The 23,860-nt window shown below is 43.1% G+C and overlaps 1 protein-coding gene across 10 annotated transcripts in view; it reads left to right on the top strand.

The window, feature by feature from the left end:
- Clip4 (CAP-Gly domain containing linker protein family member 4) overlaps positions 1-23,860 on the top strand; it is a 64,560-nt gene that overhangs the window by 8,696 nt on the left and 32,004 nt on the right. For all 10 annotated transcript variants that reach the window (XM_057770929.1, XM_057770912.1, XM_057770869.1 and 7 more), the window contains exons 3-8: positions 7,578-7,717; positions 10,017-10,110; positions 10,993-11,154; positions 13,542-13,660; positions 14,929-15,165; positions 19,724-19,859. In XM_057770929.1, the coding sequence (XP_057626912.1) occupies positions 7,578-7,717; positions 10,017-10,110; positions 10,993-11,154; positions 13,542-13,660; positions 14,929-15,165; positions 19,724-19,859 (888 nt within the window). The remainder of the gene's footprint in view (positions 1-7,577; positions 7,718-10,016; positions 10,111-10,992; positions 11,155-13,541; positions 13,661-14,928; positions 15,166-19,723; positions 19,860-23,860) is intronic.

Genomic DNA, 23,860 nt, shown 5'->3' with positions numbered 1-23,860 from the left:
TATGGAATTGTAACAATATAGAACTGATACATCTCCACTGCGATTGAGTTTTCAGCATTTCAGTTTGTTTCTAGAGGGATAATTTAACTTTGGGATATTAAAATATTAGTAGATTAAAGTTACTACACTAGGAATTTGCCTTAAGAAACCCTGATATCTATTCTAGTACTTCCTCATTTCCAAGTGTGTTCTTTCTGTGTCTAGATTCTGGTCATAGCCCTCCAAGGACTTACCGGAAACATACCTGGATTCGTGTGCAGCATTTACTCATGTTGGCTGCATTTATTTCACTTCTAGCAAATTAGTTATGGGGGGAAGCCTTGAGCAAAAAGCACATTGTGCTTGCTCACCATACTTACTCCATCTTGAATTAGTTACCATATTTCCTTAACTAGACTGTCAGGCTTAGCATGGAATAACAGGCATATTATTTATTTATTTGGCTTACCTAATAAAGGGTAAGGAAGTCATTTGATGTTAGCTGCTCAATGTTGGCTGAATATATCCATAGGGAGATGATAATGAGTAATGGCCCCTCTGCCTAACTGGAAGTAAACATTGCTTCTATTAGTATGACAGACACTTGGCATTTGTGTAGGCATTCCCATAGAGACATTTCACGGGTGAGACCTCTAACATAGCCAGCCAGTCTCTTGCAGAGCCTCACTTGTGGGTGTATTAGTTATTCTGCTATTGCTGTGATAGAAAACCATGACTAAGACAACTTAGGGAAGGAAGGGTTTATTTTGGGCTCACGGTTTCAGAGGAGTAAGAGTCCACCACCACCATGGGGAGCAGGGCAGCAAGGCACCAGACATGCCAGCAGGAACAGCTGAGAGCTCATACTTCAACCCACAAACAGGAAGCAGAGAGCGCTAACGTGAAATGGTGGGAGTCTTTTCAAACCGCAAAGCCCATCCACAGTGACACATTTCCCCTAGTAAGGCCACCTCTAATCTGTCCTAAACAGCTACCGGCTAGAGAACAAGTATTCAAATGCCCGAGACTCACGGGAGACAGCTCATTCAGAACACCACACCGAGAAGCTAATGGGATAATATTTCATTGTTAAGAAGCTTCAGTTATAGGTTTTTTTTTTTGCCTGTGGACTCAAACTGTGTTGCTCTGGACTCTGGCACTTGTTTGATATGTGGAACTCACAATGCTTAATATGATAGAGCCTTCAGGTATCTGAGGATAGCGAGAACACTGTCTTAGTCTCTGCTTCCTTTGATTGCACGTTTCTTGTCTCCTTATCAGTGTCTGCTGCTCAGAATTTCTAGACTCCCATCCCAGGTGTTTCCTTACTAAGCTTTAGCAGTGTTGCCTTAAAAAGTCATGTGCAGAATGCTGGGCATGGTGGTGCACTCCTTTAATCCCAGCACTTGGGAGGCAGAGGCGGCGGATCTCTGTGAATTCGAGACCAGCCTGGTCTACAAGAGCTAGTTCCAGGACAGGATCCAAAACCACAGAGAAACCCTGTCTCGAAAAACCAAAAAAAAAAAAAAAAATTAAAGCATATTTATATGTGTGTATGTTTTGTCTGCTTGTATATCTATGCGCCATGTTTGTGCCTAGTGCCCTCGGAAGCCAGAAGAGGGCATTGGATCCCCTTGGAGGTACAGACACTTGTGAGCTGCCATGTGGGTGCTGGGAATTGAACCCAGGTCCTCTGGAAGAGCAACCAGTATTCTTTCTCACTGAGTCATCTCTCCATCCCCATTTGGTTGTTTTTAGTTACTGAAGCGTTGTTGCAGGCTTTCCTCCCCCTAGGGCCGGTGTTCTTCACTCAACACTTCTTGCTTATTTCTCCTGCATTTGCTTTCCAGATCTTTGCTACTGTCTGTCTCTTAGGCTGTTAGCATGGTATCTTGGAGCTCATTAGAAAGGCAGTCTCGGGCACAGCAGAGAATTACTAGGTTAGAGTCTACATTGTAACAAGATCCCGAGGGCTTGTCTCCATCAGTTTTGGAGCAGCTCTGACACAGAACAAGAACATGAGTATCTCTGTCCCTCTCCAGTAAATCCTAGCGAAGGTTTGATTAGAACTGAAATTACTTAACTGCTCTGTAGAGAATTGACAGCTTTAAATTGTTTCTCTTACAATCCAGGAGTATGATGTTTCTTTTCTGCTCAAGTCCCTACACTTTTAAATTTTTCTCTAAATAAGACTCATATTTATTGGTCTGCCTGTTATTTTTATGTGTTTTTGATATGGGGTGTTTTTCTCATTATATTTCCCCTTTTATGTAGGAATAATTTTTCTGGAGAAAATAATCCATTTGGCTTACACACATTTATATCAATACAAAGCCACAGTTGGCATGATGAACTTATGATATAGTTATTTGTGATGGCTTGAAAGAAAATGGACCCTAAAGGGAGGGATACTGTTAGCACATGTGGCCTTGTTGGAGTAGGAAGTGTGTCACTGTGAGGGTGGGCTGTGAGGTCTCATAGATGCTCAAGCCATGCCCAGTGTCTCAGTTAATTTCCTGCTGTCTGCAAGTCAACTTGTAGGACACTTGGCTACTTCTCCAGCACCATGTCTGCCTGCACACTACCATATCACACCATGATGATAATGAACGAAACCTCTGACTATGTAAGCACACCAATTAAATGTTTACACACAAACACACACACACACACGAACACACACCTGCTGAGTCCTGCTTGCATGCATATGATTTCAGGACTGATGACTTGGTATTGGATAACCAACTAGGGAGCTCATCCCTGGGGATGTCTAATTTTCTCAACAAAGAATGAGAATTCTTACAGGGCGTGTAGAAGAGACTCCTCAGTTGTGTCCTCATACATATTTAGGAGTGTCTCTCCATTAGAAATGGCCAATACCTATGAAAGTGGCTAGGGGATGAGCAAGTGAATTGAACCAGAGAAACAAATCCCTTAACTGCTATTGCAAGAAACACACCTAAGTTTATGATTGAGAAACCACGCGAGGCATTTCTCCAGGTTGTTTGCTAACTTGTTCTTCCAGATTCTTCTCTGTTGACGGTGACAGCTCTGAGGCATTCTCCCAGGCCTGCCTTCTTCCATTTCTCTGCGTCTGCAGGATGCGCAGTGGTACCTCCGCAGGCTCTCCTGATGACTCTTGTTCATGCAGGTTTTGTTGTTTGACTCCCATGGAGACTGTTTGCCAAGTTAGTGGATATTTAAAAGACTTCGAGACTTAGGAGGGTGAAATGCAGGAGAGATTGTGAGTGTCCCTGTCAGGAGGAATTAAGTGGCATCCAAGAGTGCAGTGAAGTCAGGCATTAGCTTATTCAGCTTGAACCAGCCGAAAAGGTCAAGTGGGCTACAGTCAGGTCCAGGCTTCCCCTTTCCTGTCCAGTTTATGTTTTTCCAGACACTGTGCAGTAGGGCTTCAGTTTTCCCGGGTAGTTGAGATAGGTGTGTAGCACGATGCTCGAGTGAAGACGCCTCTTCCTAAGTAAACTGGTGAGTTGTCCATGGCCTTGTGGTGCCTCATGCAGTTCTGACTGAGGAGTCTAGAGGTTCTTGTAATACATAAGGCTGCTTGCAGTGAAGTTCAAGTGCAGTGCTTGTCGTCTTTTCTAGGAAGCCAGGTTCGAATGTCTGGGCTTTTGTCTTTGGCAGCAGCTCAGGGGCGGTTCTGAGACCTGGTGGAAACTCACCGTGATATCTTGTAGTAGTGCTTTTCACACCGGGACCTGGTATGGTCACTTAGCACACGATGAACATGAGTACATCTCCTTTTAGGACGTATCAAGACTCTTAAGCCTCTACCCCAGAGCTTCTCACCCATCCTGATGCTGAGTTCCTCATGTTGTGGTGACCCCAAACCATAGTTATTTTCATTATTAATTCATAACTGTAACTTTGCTACCATTGTGAATCTTAATAGAAATAGCTGTGTTTTCCGACAGCCTTAGGTGACCACCATTGAAGGGTTGTTCGACCCTAAAGAGGCCCTGACCCACAGGTTGAGAACCACTGGTGTGCCCAGTTTGTGACATTAGCTGTCAAGGTGTTTAAGGGACAGTTCAAGGTGTTTGAAAGACATGCTATAAACTACTTCCAGTCAGTTGGGTTCCTGGATTCATGCTTGAATGTCTAGATGAGGTGAGGACAGGTGCTCTCAGTGGATGGGCTGCCCGGGTTTCCAGTCTGGAGGTTTGGCGATACCACCTGATGTTCCGGCAGACTTTTGAGTAACCTGTGTTGCAGCAGGCATGTGATTTGTTCACGTGTGACTGGTGTCTGTCTCCCTGAGGTTCACATGGAGATTTTGGCTTCAGCTTAGAGAAATCAGGGGAAAGGCACATTCAGAAAGTTGGAAATGTCATTTTGGAAAGTGCTGGCCAGGTATTGGGGAAAAACTAGAGAAACATAGGATCCAATCAGGCTTACAGATGGCTGGAACCTCGGAGAGAATGGGCAGGGTGAGAGGCTGCTGACCACGGGTGCAGCATAGTTCTCTATGGAAGTATAATTTATTTCTTCCTACCATCCACATTTCTTACCAGAGACAATCACAGTGAAGCTAACTTTGCTTGTAAGTTTAGTCTATTTAAACTCGGCCTGCGTATTCACAGAAGCACGCCAGAAAAACCAATTCTGTGCTCACTCTCAAATAGGACATTCCAGCCAGAGCTCTGCCGATGTCCAGCAGGCTTCACTGGCGCTGCAGAGTCCGCCAGGTTTCTTCAGGACATCGGGTAATGTGGGGCCTCAGAGCAGACTTAAAATTCATTCCAGGCCAAGGCATCAAGACAAAGCCTCACCCACCATGACCAGTTAGAAGGGAAACAGGTTCTCCCGAGCTTAGCGTCCTGAAATGAAGATTGCACAGCCGGAGCTCGTGAATTCTGGATTCACACGGGGTGAATTCTGAGAGAAAAAATGCCGCCTCCTTTCACTTGTAAAGGCTCACTTTTCTAAACTGCTGCTAAGTTGCAGGCCTTAAGAGAAAAAGGGCACTTTAAATCTGGGCAACAACAAAACGCTGACATGCCAGAAATATTTCAAACAAGGTCATAGTTACCCTGCCAGTTCTGTGAGCCTTGCCCTGCTGCCTCCTGGTCCCTTACACAGGGCGCTGGAGGCTCTCACCCAGTCGGTAGTATGATCTTTAAACCCGTAGTTTACAGGCTCCCTCATAAACCCTCTGGCAGTTTCTTAGAATAGATTATAACCCTTTCAGAAAGGCATTGGAGTAAATTAAAGAAAAAGCTGCAGGTTGTTCAGGAGTTCATTATGATGGGATTGCTGTAGAAAAGGGGTTATTCTCGTGACGTTGCAGACTGTTTAAATCGTAACTGATAAATTGGACCAGGGCCTACCAGATTTCTAAGAATTTCCTATGGCTCTGGACAACTCACAGATACTTATCTGTCAGTCATCTCTCTGTAACAGAAGTGTCACATCATAAAGAGAGTCAAGCAACTCCTGCCTTTTGTCAGCAGTTTAAGCCACTCAGTTTAACATAACACGTTGACCTCCACTCAGTTTCACTTTTACTTGATAATTCTTCCCAAGCAAATAAGTAGAGTCTCTCTCTCTCTCTCTCTCTCTCTCTCTCTCTCCACCTCACCCCATTATATAAGGAAAGGGAACAAAAATCATTTTCATTAGAAAATTTTGGGTTCCTCTGAGAAGCCTGAAAGGTAACATGAAATCAGAATGACTTTAGAATTTGAGTTTTGGGAAGTTTGTAAACAAAACAACAACAACAAAAAAGGGTCACAGTCCAGTTTTCCATTCAGCCGAAGTGACAGGAATTTCAAACACAAATAGAAAAGGCCATATAGTTTCACTGAAGATGAGCAAAACCTCTTGGTTGTTTTAATTAAAAAGCTGGACCATTCAAAGACTGCACAGGGCACAGAAATTACAGATGCAGAATCGTCATTCCTAGGAGGATTTCTGCGAAATTAAAAACCCTTCATGCCGGGCGGTGGTGGTGCACGCCTTTAATCCCAGCACTCAGGAAGCAAAGGCAGGCGGATCTCTGGGAGTTCGAGGCCAGCCTGGTCTAAAAGAGCTAGTTCCGGGGCGGGGCGGGCACCAAAGCTACAGAGAAACCCTGTCTCGAAAAAAAAAAAAAACCCTTCATACTCTACCATCAAGAACAGACCAGAACTGAAGGAAAACCTTATTGCTATGAAACCAATGGCAACAGATCAACTTAAGATTTGGCCACTGTGCTCATATCCGAGCCCTTTTCCGTGTCCAAACCCCTATGGCCATTTGGCTCTGTCCTCTTCCATAGAAAGCTTCTATATTCATACCTAATACCTTTTCTTGGCTGTTGTGCTTGCTGTTTTTAGGTTGTTGGATGTATCATTTCACAATTTCTAGACACTCATTTCCTTAACATACAGTTTTTCAGGGAAGCGCAAGACATATTTATTAAACCCAGATAATGGTTTACTCCTCTGACTGAAGGTGGATAGTCTTAGGTTTAGCAATTGATTTTTATTTTGTCATGTTGACTTATATCAGTTTAATGGACTTAAAGTTGTATTAGATGACTCTCAAAAATGTTACGAGACTTTACGTAGCTAATGATCTTAGTTTTCTTACTCAGGATTTTTTTTTTTAATGTAAAGATAGCATAAGCTAACTAGTAACTCTATAATAAGCTTTTTTGAGTAGGAAGCCAAGTAGAATTTGGGCTAAATGCTGCATATATTTCTTGCTGACAACTCTGGAGCCATTTCTTTTTTTAAAAAAGTAAATGAATAAGATTTTCACTTACTCAAATCATGTCCTGAGAAGCATTTGAGTTAATTCTTAATTTTTTAGATGTTTTAGGAATATCTTTTATTTACATCTATTTAACAACACATAATACACATAAACAGATCTGAACAGAAATACTTTAGCAGTGTGCCAGTACAACAGCAATAAAAGGCTTCCTAGTCATCTTAGTTAGGGTTATTAACTGCTGTGATGAAACACCATGACCAAGGCAGCTTGGGGAAGAGAGAGGTGCTTGTTTACTAAAGGACATCAGGAAACGCAGAAGAGTAAAGAGGACATGGAGACCTCCCATTTGGTGTGTTTATTTTTACCTTTGTTATACCATCGATACAAATCTACCATCTGCCATTTGTGTTTTGATAGAGAAATATTGATGAAATTTGATAATGTCTCTGGGCCTCAAAAATCACATTTGCACAACCCAGGCTTTGAGACCTGGGCTCACACGTGTGATTTTAAATGCATGGTACTTGGGCGTCTCACTCTCAGGACGCGTTAAGCATGACTCATTCTTGGTTTTGAGACTTGCTTGATGTTACCAGGCTTTTTTCTCACCTCTGAAAATGGTTTTATCAGTTGAGTGTTTGCCCCATTACTTACCTCCAAAATGCTTGAAACCAAGCTGGGCGGTGGTGGCGTATGCCTTTTAATCCCAGCACTTGGGAGGCAGAGACAGGTGGATCTCAGTGAGTTCGAGGCCAGCCTGGTCTACAAAGCGAGTTCCAGGACAGCCAGGACTACACAGAAAAACCTGTCTCGGGGGATAAAAAGCCAAAATGCTTGAAACCAATAATGAACTCAACTTGCACTATTTTGTATTTCAGAGTTTTCTTTCTTTGATCCCAACGATGCATCATGTCAGGAAATTCTCTTTGATCCCAAAACTTCAGTCTCAGAATTATTTGCTATTTTAAGACAATGGGTTCCTCAGGTCCAGCAAAACATTGACATTATTGGAAATGAGGTAAGCATAGCTGGCATGGTAAGCTTTGCATTCCTGCAGCTGGTGATTAGATTATTTTCTCCTTCTGAGAGGAGAGATCCCTGTGGGGAGAAGCCCGGCACAGTCTCCTGTCTGCCTGCGCTCCAGTTCTCATGGAGCAGTAGGTGTGCTGCCTGTACGTCCCAGCCTGTCCTCTGGCGCCTGCCCTCTGTCATCGCAGACTTCTGTGGGAGCAGGGAGAGGCACTTTGCACACCCCTTCTTTGCACAAAGTAGTTCTGCAGACTTGCATCCGTTTCGTGAAGGTTTTGAATCCCATCGCATTCCTTCTACACTTTGGGATGGTCTGGTAGTGACCTAGGCTTGAATATCATTTTAAATGTTCAGCTTTTTGAGGGAAAGTTTGACACATGTTGTAATGCCGTAGGAGAAACACATTTTTTTCAAGTATTATTGTAGCCATTGGAAAAAAGTTTTGCTCATTTTTGAAAGAATGTATTTGGAGTAACATCATGTTGGAGTCATCTTTAAGAATGGCCTCCTCAGCAGTGGGAGGTCCAGGAAGAGTCCCGGTGAGGCCCCAGTGTTGGCAGTGTAGCAGAGACCAGGGGCCTCGAACCAGACCAATGATTCTCTGCAATGAACGCCTGCATGTAAAAATATGTGGACAAAGGGGTTTACTGTGTGACTCTGTGTGTCACACTGCAGCTTCTATGATGAGATTTTTTTCCTTTTCTTCCTTTTTTTTTGGAAATCTTAAATTTAATTTTGTTTTATTTTAGGCCGGTGGTGGAGGTTGCAGGGACAGAGGGCAGATGCAAGGGAATGGGAGATAAGTGGGATCAGGATGCATGATGTGAACGGCACAAAGAATAAATAATAAAGAAAGTTAAAACAGGATGGCCTCCTGCCCACAGACAGGCTCAGATTTCATTATTGCAGAGTGCAGGGTTGAGTGCAGTGTGATTGGCCGGGCCAAGTTAGTCCGAAGGCTTAGATACCGTAGTCGTCACACTGTAATCGTGGGCTTTCTCAGATTACATTTTCAACTTTGATTTCTTTTTATTTTTTGTAATTAAAACATAATTACATAATTTTCCTCTTTTTCTTTAACCCCACCCAGGTACCCCCATTGTTCCCCCAAATTTATAACCTCTTTTTCTTTGTAAGTACACGTATATGTGTATATATCTATTACGGAGAATAACTACAACCTGCTCAGTCTGTGTAATGTATGATTTCAGAGCTGACCACTTGTTATTGGATAGCCAATAGGGACCTCCTCACTGGGGAAGACCATTTCTCCTGATCTCAGCATTTCTTAGTTGCCTGGAATTCTTTGTCAGGTTGGGGCCCCATGAGATAGCCCCTTTCCATGCTAGCATGTTTGTGGGTGTCCTTGTTCAGGTCTTGCTCAAGCAGTCATATTGATGTGACTTCATGGGTATAGTTTCTCTGCTGTTTCTAGGAGACACAGTTCACAGCAAATTTTGTGTTTCTCTGGCTTTTATGGTCTGTCTGTCCTCTCTTATGCTGCGATCTCTGAGCTTGGGCTTGGGAGCTGAGTTGTAGCTCAACTGGGGCTAGGTCCCACACACCTTTTCTCTGTATTTTGACGAGGAGTGAGACACACTTAAATGTAGGCATATGGATAACTATTTAGAATATAAATAAGAGTTATTCTTGTTCAGCAAAGTGGTGATGGTAGGTTCTCCACGGTCCATGTTGTCACTATGCCTGGTAGTTGGCTGGGTTTCCTGTATCAGGCACACTCTTCCTCTTGCTGAACTACTGGTTACTGCCAAGGTATGACTGCCACTGCTTCACCCTTAGGGATATCATGCCACGGGGGCCACTTTGGCTCATACTATCTTACCTGGGTAGGACTGTTGGTTACTTTCTTCCTTTGAGTCTTGTGTGGTGCCTTCTAGTGCGATGGAAGCTAGTTCTTGGGGAGGAGATGCCAAGTCCGTTCCAGCTCAGGTTCTCTGGGTCTTGTGTCTTAAGCCTGGTGGCTTCAGCAATAGAGACTTAACTTCCACTTCTAGAAGGTCACCAAGGGCAGCAGCCATAGCCTATGATGTTTTGAGAGTCTCTTGGACACCTACACCTGACCAACAAGTCGAAAGGGGAGTTTTTGTTACTGGTGTTGAGGTTTTTGTTCGTCTTTGACTTTTGGGGTAGAGGAATGTTGTCAGCCCAGATGGGAAAATTTTATTTGAATTATAGATGTATATGGTTTTAAAATGTATTATATGTAAATTAGGTAAATAGATATAATGATTCAAACATACCTGCTCTTATTTCACCTCTTTCCTCAGATTCTCAAGAGAGGTTGCAATGTGAATGACAGAGATGGACTGACGGACATGACGCTGTTACATTACACTTGCAAGTCTGGGGCTCACGGCATCGGTGAGTATGTGGCTGGCCCCTCCTCACTCTGCATCTGTGCCTGTGTGATGTCTGCTGCCAGCCAGTGAGCTGGGCGGGGCATCCAGCTGACCATCTGTTGAGTATATGTTGATTCCTCTCCCCCACCTCCCTGGGGAAGTCTTGATACCTGTGATTATGTCACAACATTTTCTGCAGTAGGCTTTGTGCCTAACTGCCCAGTAGTTGAGATCCCACCCAAGAATCTTCCAGATGCTTTCACGAAGGCTGGGTCAAGGTCAGTTCTCTAGCATAGCAGCCCTTCAAGACTTTAGGGTATAGGCTTATCTCTGAGTTCTGTCCCTACTTATGAAACGTGTGCGGCATATGTCCCAAATTGCTCTTCTTTGGTGCTTTACATGTCTCTCTTACTAGACTATGTGGTGGTTGTCTGTCCTTCTTTCAGTAATCTGATACAGAACTAGGATGGTTAGTGCCTTTTCTTCTTGTAATCTACAATATGGCTATACTTCCATCAAATCTAAATGAATTTATAGTCTGAAAATGAAAACAAGACAAAATGGTAGCCCAAATATTTTTGCACTGAACTGACATTGTCCTTTTAATGTCTTCATTGTAGTCCATAGTATGGAGGTCTTAGTTCATTTAAATAATTTCTTACCATGCTCTTAGGCTGTCAGAATTTTACTCATAATCAGTAATGGCACTGTGAGCATCTTCACTGTGTTAATTCACACTCCTGAATGGGAGCGTTTGCTTGGGATTAACTCTTAAAAGATTTTTGCAGTATAAATGTATGTCCAGTGTGATGTTTGCTATGGCTTTTAAAGAAAGACATTAGAGAGATATGTGCTGGGAATTAAATATGTACAGAAGAAAAATAATTTGTTTTTTTTTCCTCAGGTGATGTCGAGACAGCTGTAAAATTTGCAGCTCAACTTATTGATCTGGGAGCAGACGCGAGCTTGAGGAGTCGCTGGACAAACATGAACGCCTTGCATTACGCTGCATACTTTGATGTCCCAGAGCTTATAAGAGTGATTTTGAAGACATCGAAACCAAAAGGCAAGTGCTGGCGGATGCCCGTTACCAACGGGTGTTCCATAATGGCATCTGAGTCACTGTTGAGGAGGGCTTTCTCCTAATGCTCTTTGTTTTACTTCTGAAGTAGTTAAGAATTTCTTTACTTTCTTTTCACAAAGGCTTGGTCCAAAGGAAAAAACAAGTGTTTTCTGGGCCTTCCTGTCTCTACAGATCCCCAGTGTAGCGGGGATTTATTGTGGAGCCCTGTGGTGTGCTTTATCATTCTTTTGTCTTGCTTGGGAAGCCAGGGATAGAGCAATAGAGTGATTGAAGTATTGGCGGGGTGGTGGGGACTCTTATTTTGTTGATTTTATTGAGCTATACATTTTTCTCTGTTCCCATCCCTGTCTCTCCCCTCCCCTTAAACCCTCTCCTAAGGTTCCCATGCTCTCAATTTGCTCAGGAGATCTTGTCTTTTTCTACTTCCCATGTAGATTAGATCCATGTTTGTCTCTCTTAAGGTCCTCATTGTTGTCTAGATTCTCTGGGATTGTGATTTGTGGACTGATTTTCCTTGTTTTGTGTTTAAAAACCACTTATGAGTACCTATGATAACTGTCTTTCTGGGTCTGGGTTACCTCACTCAAAATAATGTTTTCTAGCTCCATCCATTTGCCTGCAAATTTCAAGATGTCTTTATTTTTCTCTGCTGTGTAGTACTCCATTGTGTAATTGCATCATATTTTCCTTATCCATTCTTCAGTCAGGGGGCATTTAGGTTGTTTCCACATTCTGTCTATGACAAACAATGCTGCTATGAACATAGTTGAGCACATGTCCTTGTGGTACAATTGAGCATCCTTTGGATATATACTCAAATGTGGTATTGCTGGGTCTTGAGGAAGGTTGTTTCCTAATTTTCTGAGAGATCGCCACACTGACATCCAAAGGGGCTGTACCAGTTTGCATTCCCACCAGCAATGCAGAAGCGTTCCCTTTACCCTGCAACCTCTCCAGCATAAGCTGTCATCAGTGTTTATGACCTTGGCCATTCTTAGAGGTGTAAGATGGAATCTGAGTTGTTTTGATTTGCATTTCTCTGGCGACTAAGGATGTTGAGCATTTCCTGAAGTGTCTTTCAGTCATTTTAGGTTCCTCTGTTAGGAGTTCTCTGTTTTTTTGTTTTTGTTTTTTTTTTTGTGTGTGTGTGGGGGGGACTCTTTTATATGTCATTCCTCCCAGAATTTTTTTGATAAATTTTTGGGTGCCCCTATATGCTGATGGTGATATCCTAAAGTAGATATTTTCTCTGGTTCTCCTCTATTAAGAGGAATAAGAGCAACAGAGAGGAGTCTTCTAGCTTAGATAGAGTGCCCAGTGCCATCCCGTTTCAAAGATGTCTTAGAGACTCAAGAGCCAGTCCTCTCAGGAGGCTAGTTTCTAGCATCTGCTTTGCACAATCATCTGGTCTCTTTTTAAAATTCTTTGTTTCCATCTTGCGAGTGATGTTGGGGAGAGAGTACACCCATGATCCTGTGTTCAGTAGTGCAGGCCTGTGATGTCACAGGGATAGTCATGCCAGTGTGGTCCCCTGCAGATAATGCACAACTGTGGAGAGACTGTTAAACCCTTGTAGGAAACATAACAAAATAGGATTCTCCATTCCAGATGATTTCCTGCTCAAGTATAATGCAATGTGATTTACTGTGATTAGAATACATTTAAATTGCAAGGTTCCTTTTCTTACTGTGGGGTCCAAATTCATCTGTCGAGTAGTGTCATGAATCAGTATGTAAGCACTCCTATCTGCAGGGACTCATTATTGTTTTGAGGATTCCGCACAGATATGTCTTTCTCTACAGCAGGCTGACTAGTAAATATCTGTTTTAGCTTTCCAGAAATCTGGTGTCTGTCACAGCCACTCATTTCTGCAGGTGGAGCATGGGTGCAGGCTCAGAGAACGCATCTGTGAATAAGTGTGCCTGCATGCCCATTAAAGTTTGAGAAACAGGGGCTAGGGTTCGTTTGCTGACTCCTGTCCTAAAGCTGACTTCCTTACTGTGTCTTCCAAGGTGCATTGCATTACAAGGAATGCATAAGAGTGTAGTGAGCGGTCATGGAAAGCTGGTTATTTCACAGACACGAATTACTGCCGTTCACTGCCTCTGCTGCAGGTCATTTAGGATAGCTGGAAAACTCGTGGCACATCACTCCATTTACAAGGAATTACACTGAAGTAGGAGGATATTCATTTGGCTATTTTAGACAAGTTATAATTATGGAGATTTGTCCCACTGTGAAATACTGCATCTGGGGGGCTAAGTCTCCAAAACGTTAAAATCCCCTCCTCAACCCCCCACCATCATCTTGTAAATTGTGACTGCTGAATTTAAAGTTTGAGTTAATATATCTTTTATGTTTAATTGTAGATGTGGACGCCACTTGCAGCGACTTTAATTTTGGGACAGCCCTGCATATTGCAGCGTATAACTTGTGTGCAGGAGCTGTGAAAACCTTACTGGAGCATGGAGCAAACCCCGCATTTAGGGTAAGAGGTTGAAGCAAGAGAATGAAACATCTCATGGTATCTCCAACCAAGAGCTGAATTTGGATGTTGTTATTTATCTTCCCACATCCTGTTTTCTCACTGGCCTACTGGACATCGCAGAATGTTTTCATTTGGTTACTGCCTCTCCTGCTTTAATATAATATGAACTCCTCATTAATCATATATATATATATGATATAATATTATTATATAATATTAACTCTCCTCAAGCAGATGATTAAAATCTTCTGGAGGTCCTGTTTGCAAGCTCTTCCTTGAGAGACCTAAGTGAGATTATTTTTTAGATGACAGGTTTTGAATTATATAAATACCATGTAACAAACTGGGTTTATAGCGGGCTATTTTATCTTGTCACAGATAAACTCCTTCTGGATACAGTCTCTCCTTAGGGAGAATGGGGCAAGTTTCTTGATTGCAGCTTAGGATGCAATCAGTATTAGATAGACCGTTGTCTCTATTTCTGAAGTCTGAGTTGCCACATGACCAGGCAGATGGCTGAGGTCATAGAGCCAGTTTGGCAACTGTGGGACAGCAGAATGTCGTCATGTGGCCCTTAATGACAGGACAGGTCCTGAGAGACATCATGGGGGAGGTTCTTTCCCTCTGTGCAACTTGATTGAGGAAACTTACAAAAACTAAGGTAGCTGTGAAGTGGGGTCACTGTGTATACGGTCCCTGGTTGATGAGATGTCTGTAAGGAGTGTTCTTGGATGTAACTGCGTCTTGGATTGGGCAGCTAGGCATCCTGCTACTTCACCATGTTCATGTGTGGCCAGGCATCTCTCTCTGCCCTGGTCCTGGCCCTTCTCAGTGTACAGAATGATTTCCCTACCAGACCCCTCCTCTCATCTCCATTGTGCCTCTGGGTAAATGCATCTTGTCAGCGAGGGTTCCCACACCATCTTTATGTCACCAGCTCCCCTACAGCCACCTCGGTGCCCATTTTCTCTGTGCCCTGGTGTCTTCCTAACCACTCAGCTCCTGGTTAGCACACCACATAATCTGTTGATGCTCTGACTGTCTCACAAGGGTGTGCACTCTTTGAGGGCAGGCAGAGTGTTTTTATTCCTTCACTGGTATCTTTAGCACCTAGAATGGTTCCTGGTACTGCAGAAGAGTTTATCGAGAAGATTTGAGTAAATAAATGGCTGTGTCTGATTTTAAAACCCTGCATTAAGAGTCGTAGGTGGTTCTCTAGTGCTCCGAGCACGTGAGAGCTAAAGAGTTTTTCCTTGTCTCTGTGGTAGAATGATAAAGGACAGACCCCAGTGGATGTTGTTCCGGACCCAGTGGACATGCCTCTGGAGATGGCCGATGCTGCAGCCACTGCTAAGGAAATCAAGCAGATGCTCTTTGATGCGGCGCCTCTGTCCTGTTCCATCTCTAAGGCCGTGCTTCCAAGCAGCGATCATGCTACCAGCAAGGCCATGCTGGCATCTCTTGGCCTGAAGTTGGGAGACCGTGTTGTCATTGCAGGACAGAAGGTATAATAAGTCATTGCAGTCCCCGAAGGTGTTCTTACTGTTCTCACCTCTGGTCTGTGTTTAGGGGCTGTGTGCCACACGGTCACAATTTTGAGTTTTTTTTTTTTTTTTGAAAAAACTTCAACACACGTGGACAAAAAAATACTTGCCTGAAAGTGTGTAGTCTTTTTTTTTTTTTTCTTTCGAGACAGTTTCTCTGTGTAGCCCTGGGTGTCGTGGAACTCCCTGTGTAGACCAGGCTGGCCTCAAACTCAAAGGGATTCACCTGTCTTTGGCTCCCAAGTGCTGGATTTAAAGCTATGCACCATCATCGCCCAGTAAAAATATGAAATTTAAATGTAAGTTTGCTTGTAGGAAGCAGTTTAAGAATATGAGGTGTTTGAACTGATAGTAAAGTTCTCTTTATTTGCATGGGAAGTGGCGTGAGGAGAAGGGTTGACTGAATTTAGAGGTGGGAGCTGAGAAATGGCCTCGCTCTGTCCGCTCTGGATCGTCCCTGCCAGTGGCGCTTCTCCTGCCAACTGAGCCAGGAGACCTTCATTACTGTTCTGTGTTTGGGTTTGAAATCTCACAAACAGGGAACGTTCAGATACCACAAAACTTGCAGATGGAGGTCAGCCAGAGCCCCTTTACCTAAAGGCTTGATAGATAGGTGTAGCTGCGGTTCCTGTGTGGCCTTCACTGTGACCTTTGCGCTCTCTTCTTTGATACCTCTTTTGCGGGCTTCCTCCTCCCTCCAGGGACTTGAGCACAGTCTTGTGAAGTGTGGGAAGTGCTGGAGCACTGAGCCACATGCCACTCAGCAGTGTTTATTTTCAGTTCTGAGGTAATAAGAAGCCCAGGCGTGGAGTGGAACAGGGAACATGTGCCTGGATGTTAACCTTCCAAAAACTGCTTACTTCTCAGTGTTTGGATGCATGATGAGGGCTTCTCAGAGAACCGTGAAGCTGAAGCTTGATCTAGTATGGGAAACTGGGCTGCAAAGAAACAACCACCGATTTGGATAAATGAAATTTACCGGTTTACAAAGCAATAGGACATTAGTTAGCTTTTCACAGGTTCAATTAAAATGCCAGGAAATTGAATATATAAAACACATAGAATATATAGCTTTTAAGAAATGGTTACTGAGCATCAAGTCTTTGTAGCGTTCCTGTAATTGTGTCTTAGAGGGGCTTTGGAGAGCTGCAGTGTTTCAGAGATGGGTTTTCTTTGACGAGGACTGAGGACTATACTTACTTGTGGGCAAAAGAACAATTGTTGGATTGTTATTCCAGTTATGCTGGTTTACATATAAGTAACATTGAACAGATAGATCGGTTTATATTTTGAAATATATATGTATAGACTTTTAATTGCTGTGTAACAGTTAATGGAAGAAGAGGTCATGAACTTGAAAAAGAGCCAGGAGAAGTATATGGGAGAGTTTGGAGGGAGGAAAGGGATGGAAAATGATGTAACTTTATTATCTCAAAAATAAAAGAAAAAAGTTATTTTATTTTCTTTTTGGTTGGATAATTTTACATCCAAGTAGAGGCGTTTGTTATGTAGCTGAGAATGATTTTGAATTCCAGATCGTCCATCTTCCCTAAAGCTGAGATTGTAGTGTTTCCACTGCATTCAGCTAGTTTTGTGTTTACTGCATGTGTGTGTGTGTGTGTGTGTGTGTGTGTGTGTGAGTGAGTGAGAGAGAGAGAGAGAGAGAGAGAGAGAGAGAGAGAGAGAGAATATGTCTGTGTATATGTGTATGTGCATAAACGTGGAATCCTGGAGGATGACTTTAGGTGTCTCCCTCAGTTGCGCTCTACTGTACTTCTTGAGACCCAGTCTCTGCTGAGCCTGTAGCTTGCTGATTCTGCTAAACTGACTGTCCAGCAGCCCCAGGGATCCCTCCTGCATCTTTCCAGAGCTGAAGTTACAGGCATGTACCACAGTGCTTGACTTTTCAGTTTGGGTGGTGAACTGAAGTCTTTATGGTAAGAGATCATAAGATCTCCTCGACCCCCTTGAGTTAATTTTTGAGAGGATGAACTATAGCTTGGGTTTGTTTCCTCTGTTTTTAACCATGTGGTTGCTTCTTTGCTGCTATTCCATGCCTTGGGCTCTCCAAACAGCCGTAACCATGTGTGTTGGGGGTTGTTTTTGTGTTGGTCCTGCCCTGTTCTGATGACTCCCGTCTTCAATGCCATCATTGCTTGCATTGCAAACATCCAGCAGGTGTTAGGACTTCGATTTCCCTGCCAAACTGTTTTGATCTAGTTCCTTTCTTTTTAGCATTTAAGTTTTAGAATTAGTTCGTTCATTTCTATTAAAAAAAAAAAAACCCTTATGAGATTTTGAATTGAGTGTTGTTGAGTCTAGATTTGGTCAAGTATATTTTGCATCTTAAGCACAATATCTTCCTGTATTCATGAGTTTTGAATTATTTAATCAACTTTCATGATTTTAACCATTTAAGTATTAAATTTGCTAGATTTAGACTTAATTTTTCCGATTTTTTTGTGTGCTATTGTTGAAATTTCCTTTTCTGGTTGTTCATTTCTAGTATATGGAAATAGTTGATTTTTGAATATTGACCACCTGTCCTTAACTTTTTTACTCTGTGGATTCTCTGTACAGAATCACCTTCTCTCCTCATCCTTCTTCTTGTCTTTCCCCTCCTCTCTCCCCCTTTCTCTAAGTGAGGTCACATTATATTGCTAGCTGTGGTTTTAGTGTAGATGTCTTTTTTTAAGTTGAAGAGGTCCTCAGTTGCCAAGTTGTGCCTTCTCTTTAAGCTGTCGTCATGGAAGGGTGTTGCAGTTGGTTGCAGGTATCTTTTCTGTCTTTCCCTTCAATGTGTGGACAGGAGGATTGTGTTGGGTAATCCCCCCCATGACATCTTTGCATCCCTTTGTCACCACGTAGTAGTCTACTTATTGCTGTCTGACTCTAAGTTTGTTGGAGATGCCTGTGTTTGTGCTCTAGAGGGATATAGATGTAGTTGCTTGTGTCTTTGGCCATTTTTAATGTCATGGTTATGTTGGTTTCCTAAAATGCCTTGGGAATCAGTCCCTTCATTTAAATTCTGGAAGAGCTTGTACAAAATTTGTTTTTGTTAAGACATTTTTTGGTAAAATTCGTCATTGGAGCTATCTGTTCTTGGGAGCTTTTTTCTTTTTTCAGTTTTAAATCACAAATTCAGGCATTAATTGCATTTTGAGAGCCTGTGTCTTCCAAGGAATTGAAATGTTTAATAGATGAATGGCAGGCAGCGCTGTTCGTAATATCGGCTCATTTTCTTAAATATTGGCCACTGTGTCCCCCTTTCGTTGGTGATGTTGGCAATTTGTGTCTTTTAGCTCTCTCTCTCTCTTTTTTAAAAAATGGCTTCTGTATAGAGGTTTATTAATTTTAATTTTCAAAAAATGTGTTATTGGTTTTATTGATTTTCTGTATTATTTTTATGTTCTCAGTTTATTTGAATATTTATTAGTTTCTCCCTCTGACTTTGGGTCTTAATCTTAGTTTGCTGAGGTGGGAATTTAAACACTTGTTTTTGGCTATTTCTAAGGTGCACGCTCATATTCTGATAGACTAATTTTCATTCAAATATTTTTTTAAAATTTTCCTTCTGATTTTCCTTTTCTTCACCATGGGTTATTTATAGGTACTTGGTACAATTCCATGTATCCGGAGAGTATCATGTATCTCCCTGCTAATGGTTTCTAGTTTAACTCTATTATGGTTCAAAAGCATATTATATGTGATTTCTATTCTTTCTTAAAATTTAACCAGGCAGTGGTAGCACACATCTTTAATCCCAGCACTTGGAAGGTAGAGGCAGGCAGATCTCTCTAAGTTCGAGGCCAGACTGGTCAACAAAACGAGTTCCACTACAACCAGGACTACACAGAGAAACCTTGTCTCAAAACAAAACAAAACAAAACAAAAAACAAAACAAACAAAAAATAAAATTTAAAATTTCTTTTTTATTGCATGTGTCTGGGTATTTTGCCTGCATGAATGTATGCACACCACTTGTGTACCTGGTACCCACGGAGGCCAGACACGTCCAACGGATTTCCTGGAACTGAAGTAACAGACAATTGTGAGCTGTCTTGTGGGTGTTGGAAGTTGAGTCCTGGTTCTCTGGAAGAGCAGTCAGTGCTCTTAACTGTTGAACCATCTCTCCAGCTCTGTTCTTTGGCACTTATATGATCTGTTTTGGGTGGGGCACTCTATAGATAGCAGCTTAGTTGAGTTGGTTTATAGCTGGCTTCCTTTTTCTCTATGTGTCGTCACTGATTTCTGGCCTGCTCAATCTCTTGGTAACTGAGAGAGGTGAGCTGGATTCCACTGCAACATGGACTTTTCTTTCCAGTTCTACTGGGAAAGAACATCACCTAGAAAGGATTCCATGTCTCCTGGTAAACTCCTTTGCCATTAAAAAAGTCTTGGCAAATTTGTTTTTTTTTATTCAAAAGTCTACTTTGAAAGACTTACAAAGTACTATTGCTAAGAACCGGGCAGTTAAAAGTACTAATAAGACTGAAAACCTGTTTCTTGTTCTCTCTAGGTCGGGACATTAAGATTTTGTGGAACAACTGAGTTTGCAAGTGGGCAGTGGGCTGGTGTTGAGCTGGATGAGCCAGAAGGAAAAAACAATGGAAGTGTTGGGAGAGTCCAGTACTTCAAGTGTGCTCCCAAATACGGTAAGGTTGAACCACGTTCTGCCCCTGATCAGTTCTGCTTCACCCTTTCTTGTAGTTTATATAGGAGGGTGTGGACTGAGGCTATTTTCTATGCAGGAGCTGGTATATCTTGTTTCCACTGATGGGAATGATTTAAAGGAGGGGACGGTTGGAGGAGGAAGGTCCTTGAGAAGTTGAAAGGGTTGTGCCAGGGTTAGCTTGGAGACAGTCCAGGCATGGCTCACTCTCCCTAAGGAGAGAGATTCTGGGAAGATGTTTCTGTTTTCTCAGAAAATGAGAAGTGAGGTCATTTGCTGATGTAAGGAGAGGACCTGGGGGTGGATGGAGGTGGGAGAGAGGAGGATGGAGGTGGGCAGTGAGGAGAGGAACTCGACCAGGTCAGGGCAGTGCAGGGGGCAGCCACGGGATGCCAGGGACCGACTGTAGACTTGAGGACACAGATGTAGAGTAGTTAGAGGCTGCAAGGCTAGGTCCTCTTCTCGTCAAGGCTTGTCAACCTGTTTGGGAATGGGTACTGATGAAGAACAGAGTCTGGTTTACCCGGTTGTTCTTTTAGAATGTTCTACTAGAAGTCTGCAAGAGAGCTGAGGACAGACAAGCAGACTGAGTAGAGGGATGGATTGTAGAATCCAAGGTGGTCAGGGAGAAGAGTCCAGGAGACCATTCTGGGATCTGTGGTTCCCGATCCAGGGACCTGATTCCAGGTTGGAGCACGGAGCCATGCTGTGGTGGTTTAGAGAACCAGTTCACAGGAGTCCTAGGCATCTGGTACTGACTGGTGAATGGAGAGTATGCTGGGATTGGCTTGTCCTTTCAGGGAGGGAATTTCTGCCTCTCTGCCCTGGGACTCACTGGGGCTGATTGTGCGTACACAGTGTGCTTGTGGAGGCCAGAGGTGGTGTTCCGCTGAATCTTGGGACTTAGCTACTCTGGCTGGACAGCCCTGAGCCCTGGGGAGCCTCCTGTTTTCTGCTCCAAGGCACTGGGATTACAGTCACATGCTCACACGTTGTATTGGTGCTTTGTGTTAAACTCACATCCTAATGCTTACAGTTCCCAATTGAGCTGTCTTTTCACCTTCTCTGGGGTGGTTTTGAGGGGCAGACAGTTGAGTAGGTGGGGGGCTGTGAAAGGAAGTGGTTGAAGTAGGCAGGCCTGCTGCTTAGTGTGTCTGTGAGCACAGTTAGGCAGCAGGTTCTGTAGCCCGGTTAGCAGCTGGGTTCTGTAGATCTGTATGTGGTGGTATCAGGCCACAGAGAGGGACTTGGCCCTCTGGAGCCAGCGAGCCGTGAGGGTCGTGAGAAGATGGAAAAGCAATGAGAATGGTTTTGACTCTGTCCCTGAGCTGGGACAGCCCTTTCTCTTCCCGACAGACGTTTGTCTGAATGCCTTCCCTCTGCCTTCTTCCCTCCTCACATCCCTCCTTTCTGCTTCCTCTTTCCTTCACATCCTCGGACATGCTGAGGTTGGTCTGCTGTTCTCACTATGTTGTTGTTTTACCTCCTCTCTGACCTTATCTCCATGGTTGCCCAGCTTAGCTGGAAGGGGACAGCACCCTGATGAGAACTGGGGGCTTTGGCTACTGACTCTTCCTCAGATTGGGGCTGTGTGATCCTTGGTCTGTTCTTGTTTCATCTGGCTCCTATAAAATGGGAGAGGGCCTGAGGCTTAGGTGAGGATGGAGTATACTGGGTGATATAAGCTACCTGGGTGGGGACTGTCAGCACAGAGCTGCCAGCCAGTCAGACGGCGCCTGTCAGGTTACCATAATTTTACCATAATTAGTACTGGTTTCTCTCTGTCACACACTTAGGGTAGACCCTTGTCTTTGTCTATTTATACTTTTTGCTTATAAAAATGCTCAGTGTATAAGACATAAAAGTCATAAAATAGGAGAAGGAAGAAAATAGAAATCACTTGCATATTTTTGATATGTTTTAAACTTTTAAAATATTTTTCTTTGAAAATTTTGCATATTTAATCACTTGTTTTTCATTCCTATTTCTCAGGTCATGGTGAGACAGAAAAATTTTTATTTTAGTTTTGTATATATATTTGCCGTGTGTGCGTGCGTGCATGTGTGTGTGTGTGTGTGTGTAGGACAGAGGTTAACCTTGGGTATTGTTCCTCAGGAACCATCTTGTTTTTTTGAAGCTCTGGCTGGAGCTCACTGGTTTGTTGAGGCTGGCTGGCCATCAGTCCCCAGAGATCTGCCTGTCTGCTGGGGTTGCAGGAATGCGCTTTCAGACATGTTTGTATAGCAAGCATTTTACCAACTAAGCTATCTTCCCAGCCTTGTGCAAGAAGATCCTAAATACTTTGTTGTGCCTTGTGTAAGAGAGAGACACATAACACACACACACACACACACAGACAGAGACAGTGACAGAGACATAGGCAGGAGAGAGAGAGATACACATAGACAGAGACAGTGACAGAGACAGGCAGGAGAGACATACATACATAGACGGAGACAGAGACAGGAGAGAGAGAGTGAGAGAGACAGAATTATTTGGCTCCTGTATATTCATGGTTGTCCATTTAAACTGAAATATTAGTGTTTAGGAACTGCTAAGAGTTTAAAAAAATTCATTTTTCCAATTTGGTGTTTGGGTTTGAACTTTACTCACAATCTTTTATGACATTTAATATACAGCTAAAATATTTTTCCTTTATGATGATTATATTTTATTTTCATTCCTTAATAAATGTAATATATAATTGTTTTTGATGATATATAATTCAAGAGCTAGTTATAAATTACATATTTTATTCATGTGGAAATGTTTATATTTTTCTGTACATAATTATGGATCCCATTAGGAGCTTTGCTGGAACAGGGTCAGGGGTTTAGTGTGAATTTTCCTCTGATGACTACTTTGGCAGCCGAGCTCAGAACAGGATCACAGACTTTTAGTTACACATTGGGACGGTGTCAGATTTGTGGTGAGTGCCGAGGTTCTTGACATGGGCTCATGGGCTCACTGGAAGGACAGGCAAGCTTGGTAAAGCAGAGCTGGGAACCTTGGGCTTCTGCTTCTGGACCCTTAAATAATCAGAGGCAGGTTGGGATGTGGGGGCCTTAATTTAAAAATTAAGGTCGCCCTCCTGCTGAGTAATCTTGGTGTACTGAGTGAGGTCATTGCTAAGCTGCCTGAGGTGGAGGGCAGCGCAGTTGGGGATTCTCTCCTTTCATTCCTGCCTCTGGTTTTGTGCTGTGTTTATACACTGAGTTAGGGTCAGTGCTGTGGTTCATCCCAGGATCATTGTGTTCAGTTTGTTTGCGCTAGCGATACTAGTTTGTTAAGTTGTAGCTGCTTAGTAATTGTGGATACTATTATTGTTGTGCTTTCCAGTAACTACCAGAGTAAACACTCTAACTTGATAGACTGTCAGGCTTATTGGAAAGAAACAAGCCTTCCTTCCCCCTGACACTTGCTCTTCGGAGGCAAGAACCTCTGTGGAAGTCCCCAAGCTGTATCTTCTGATATCAGATCAATGTTTGTGTTTGTAAATAGTCCGTAGAAATGGCGTGTTCTTTTAGACACCTCTCCACTTTGTTCTGTAAAGGGAAAGACTTGGTGCTATTGCTTTGTCCAGCCAGTTTCTTTCTTAGTTTAGGCCCTGGTTTTGGTGGAGCACATCCTTCAGTAGCTTCCTGAAAGAAGTCTCAGGCGTAAAATGAGAACTCTCCATTCTGACAACATTTATTTCTACTGTTTGCTGAGGTAGTTCGGGAGGAGGAGCTGCAGACTATTGTAAAAGGTGTCCCCTTAGTATTTAAGACAGTATTATCTAGTGTAGAACTTGGCAAGCTGGAGAGGCCAGACAGTGACTCCTTAGTGGGCCTCATGGTCTCTGTTGTGATGCCCAGCTCCGCTGTTACTGTGAGCGAGCAGCACAGACAGTGTGAGCAGATTGACATGGCTCTGTACCAGGACAATGCCAGAGCCTAGCGGTGGCCAGGATGCGTCTCTCACCCACCACAGTTTGCCAGCTGC

The sequence above is a fragment of the Chionomys nivalis genome, chromosome 1 (assembly GCF_950005125.1).
Source record: "Chionomys nivalis chromosome 1, mChiNiv1.1, whole genome shotgun sequence".
NCBI classification, from domain to species: domain Eukaryota; kingdom Metazoa; phylum Chordata; class Mammalia; order Rodentia; family Cricetidae; genus Chionomys; species Chionomys nivalis.
The sequence above is the reverse complement of the archived record's forward strand: the minus strand, read 5'-3'. Positions and strand labels throughout refer to the sequence as shown.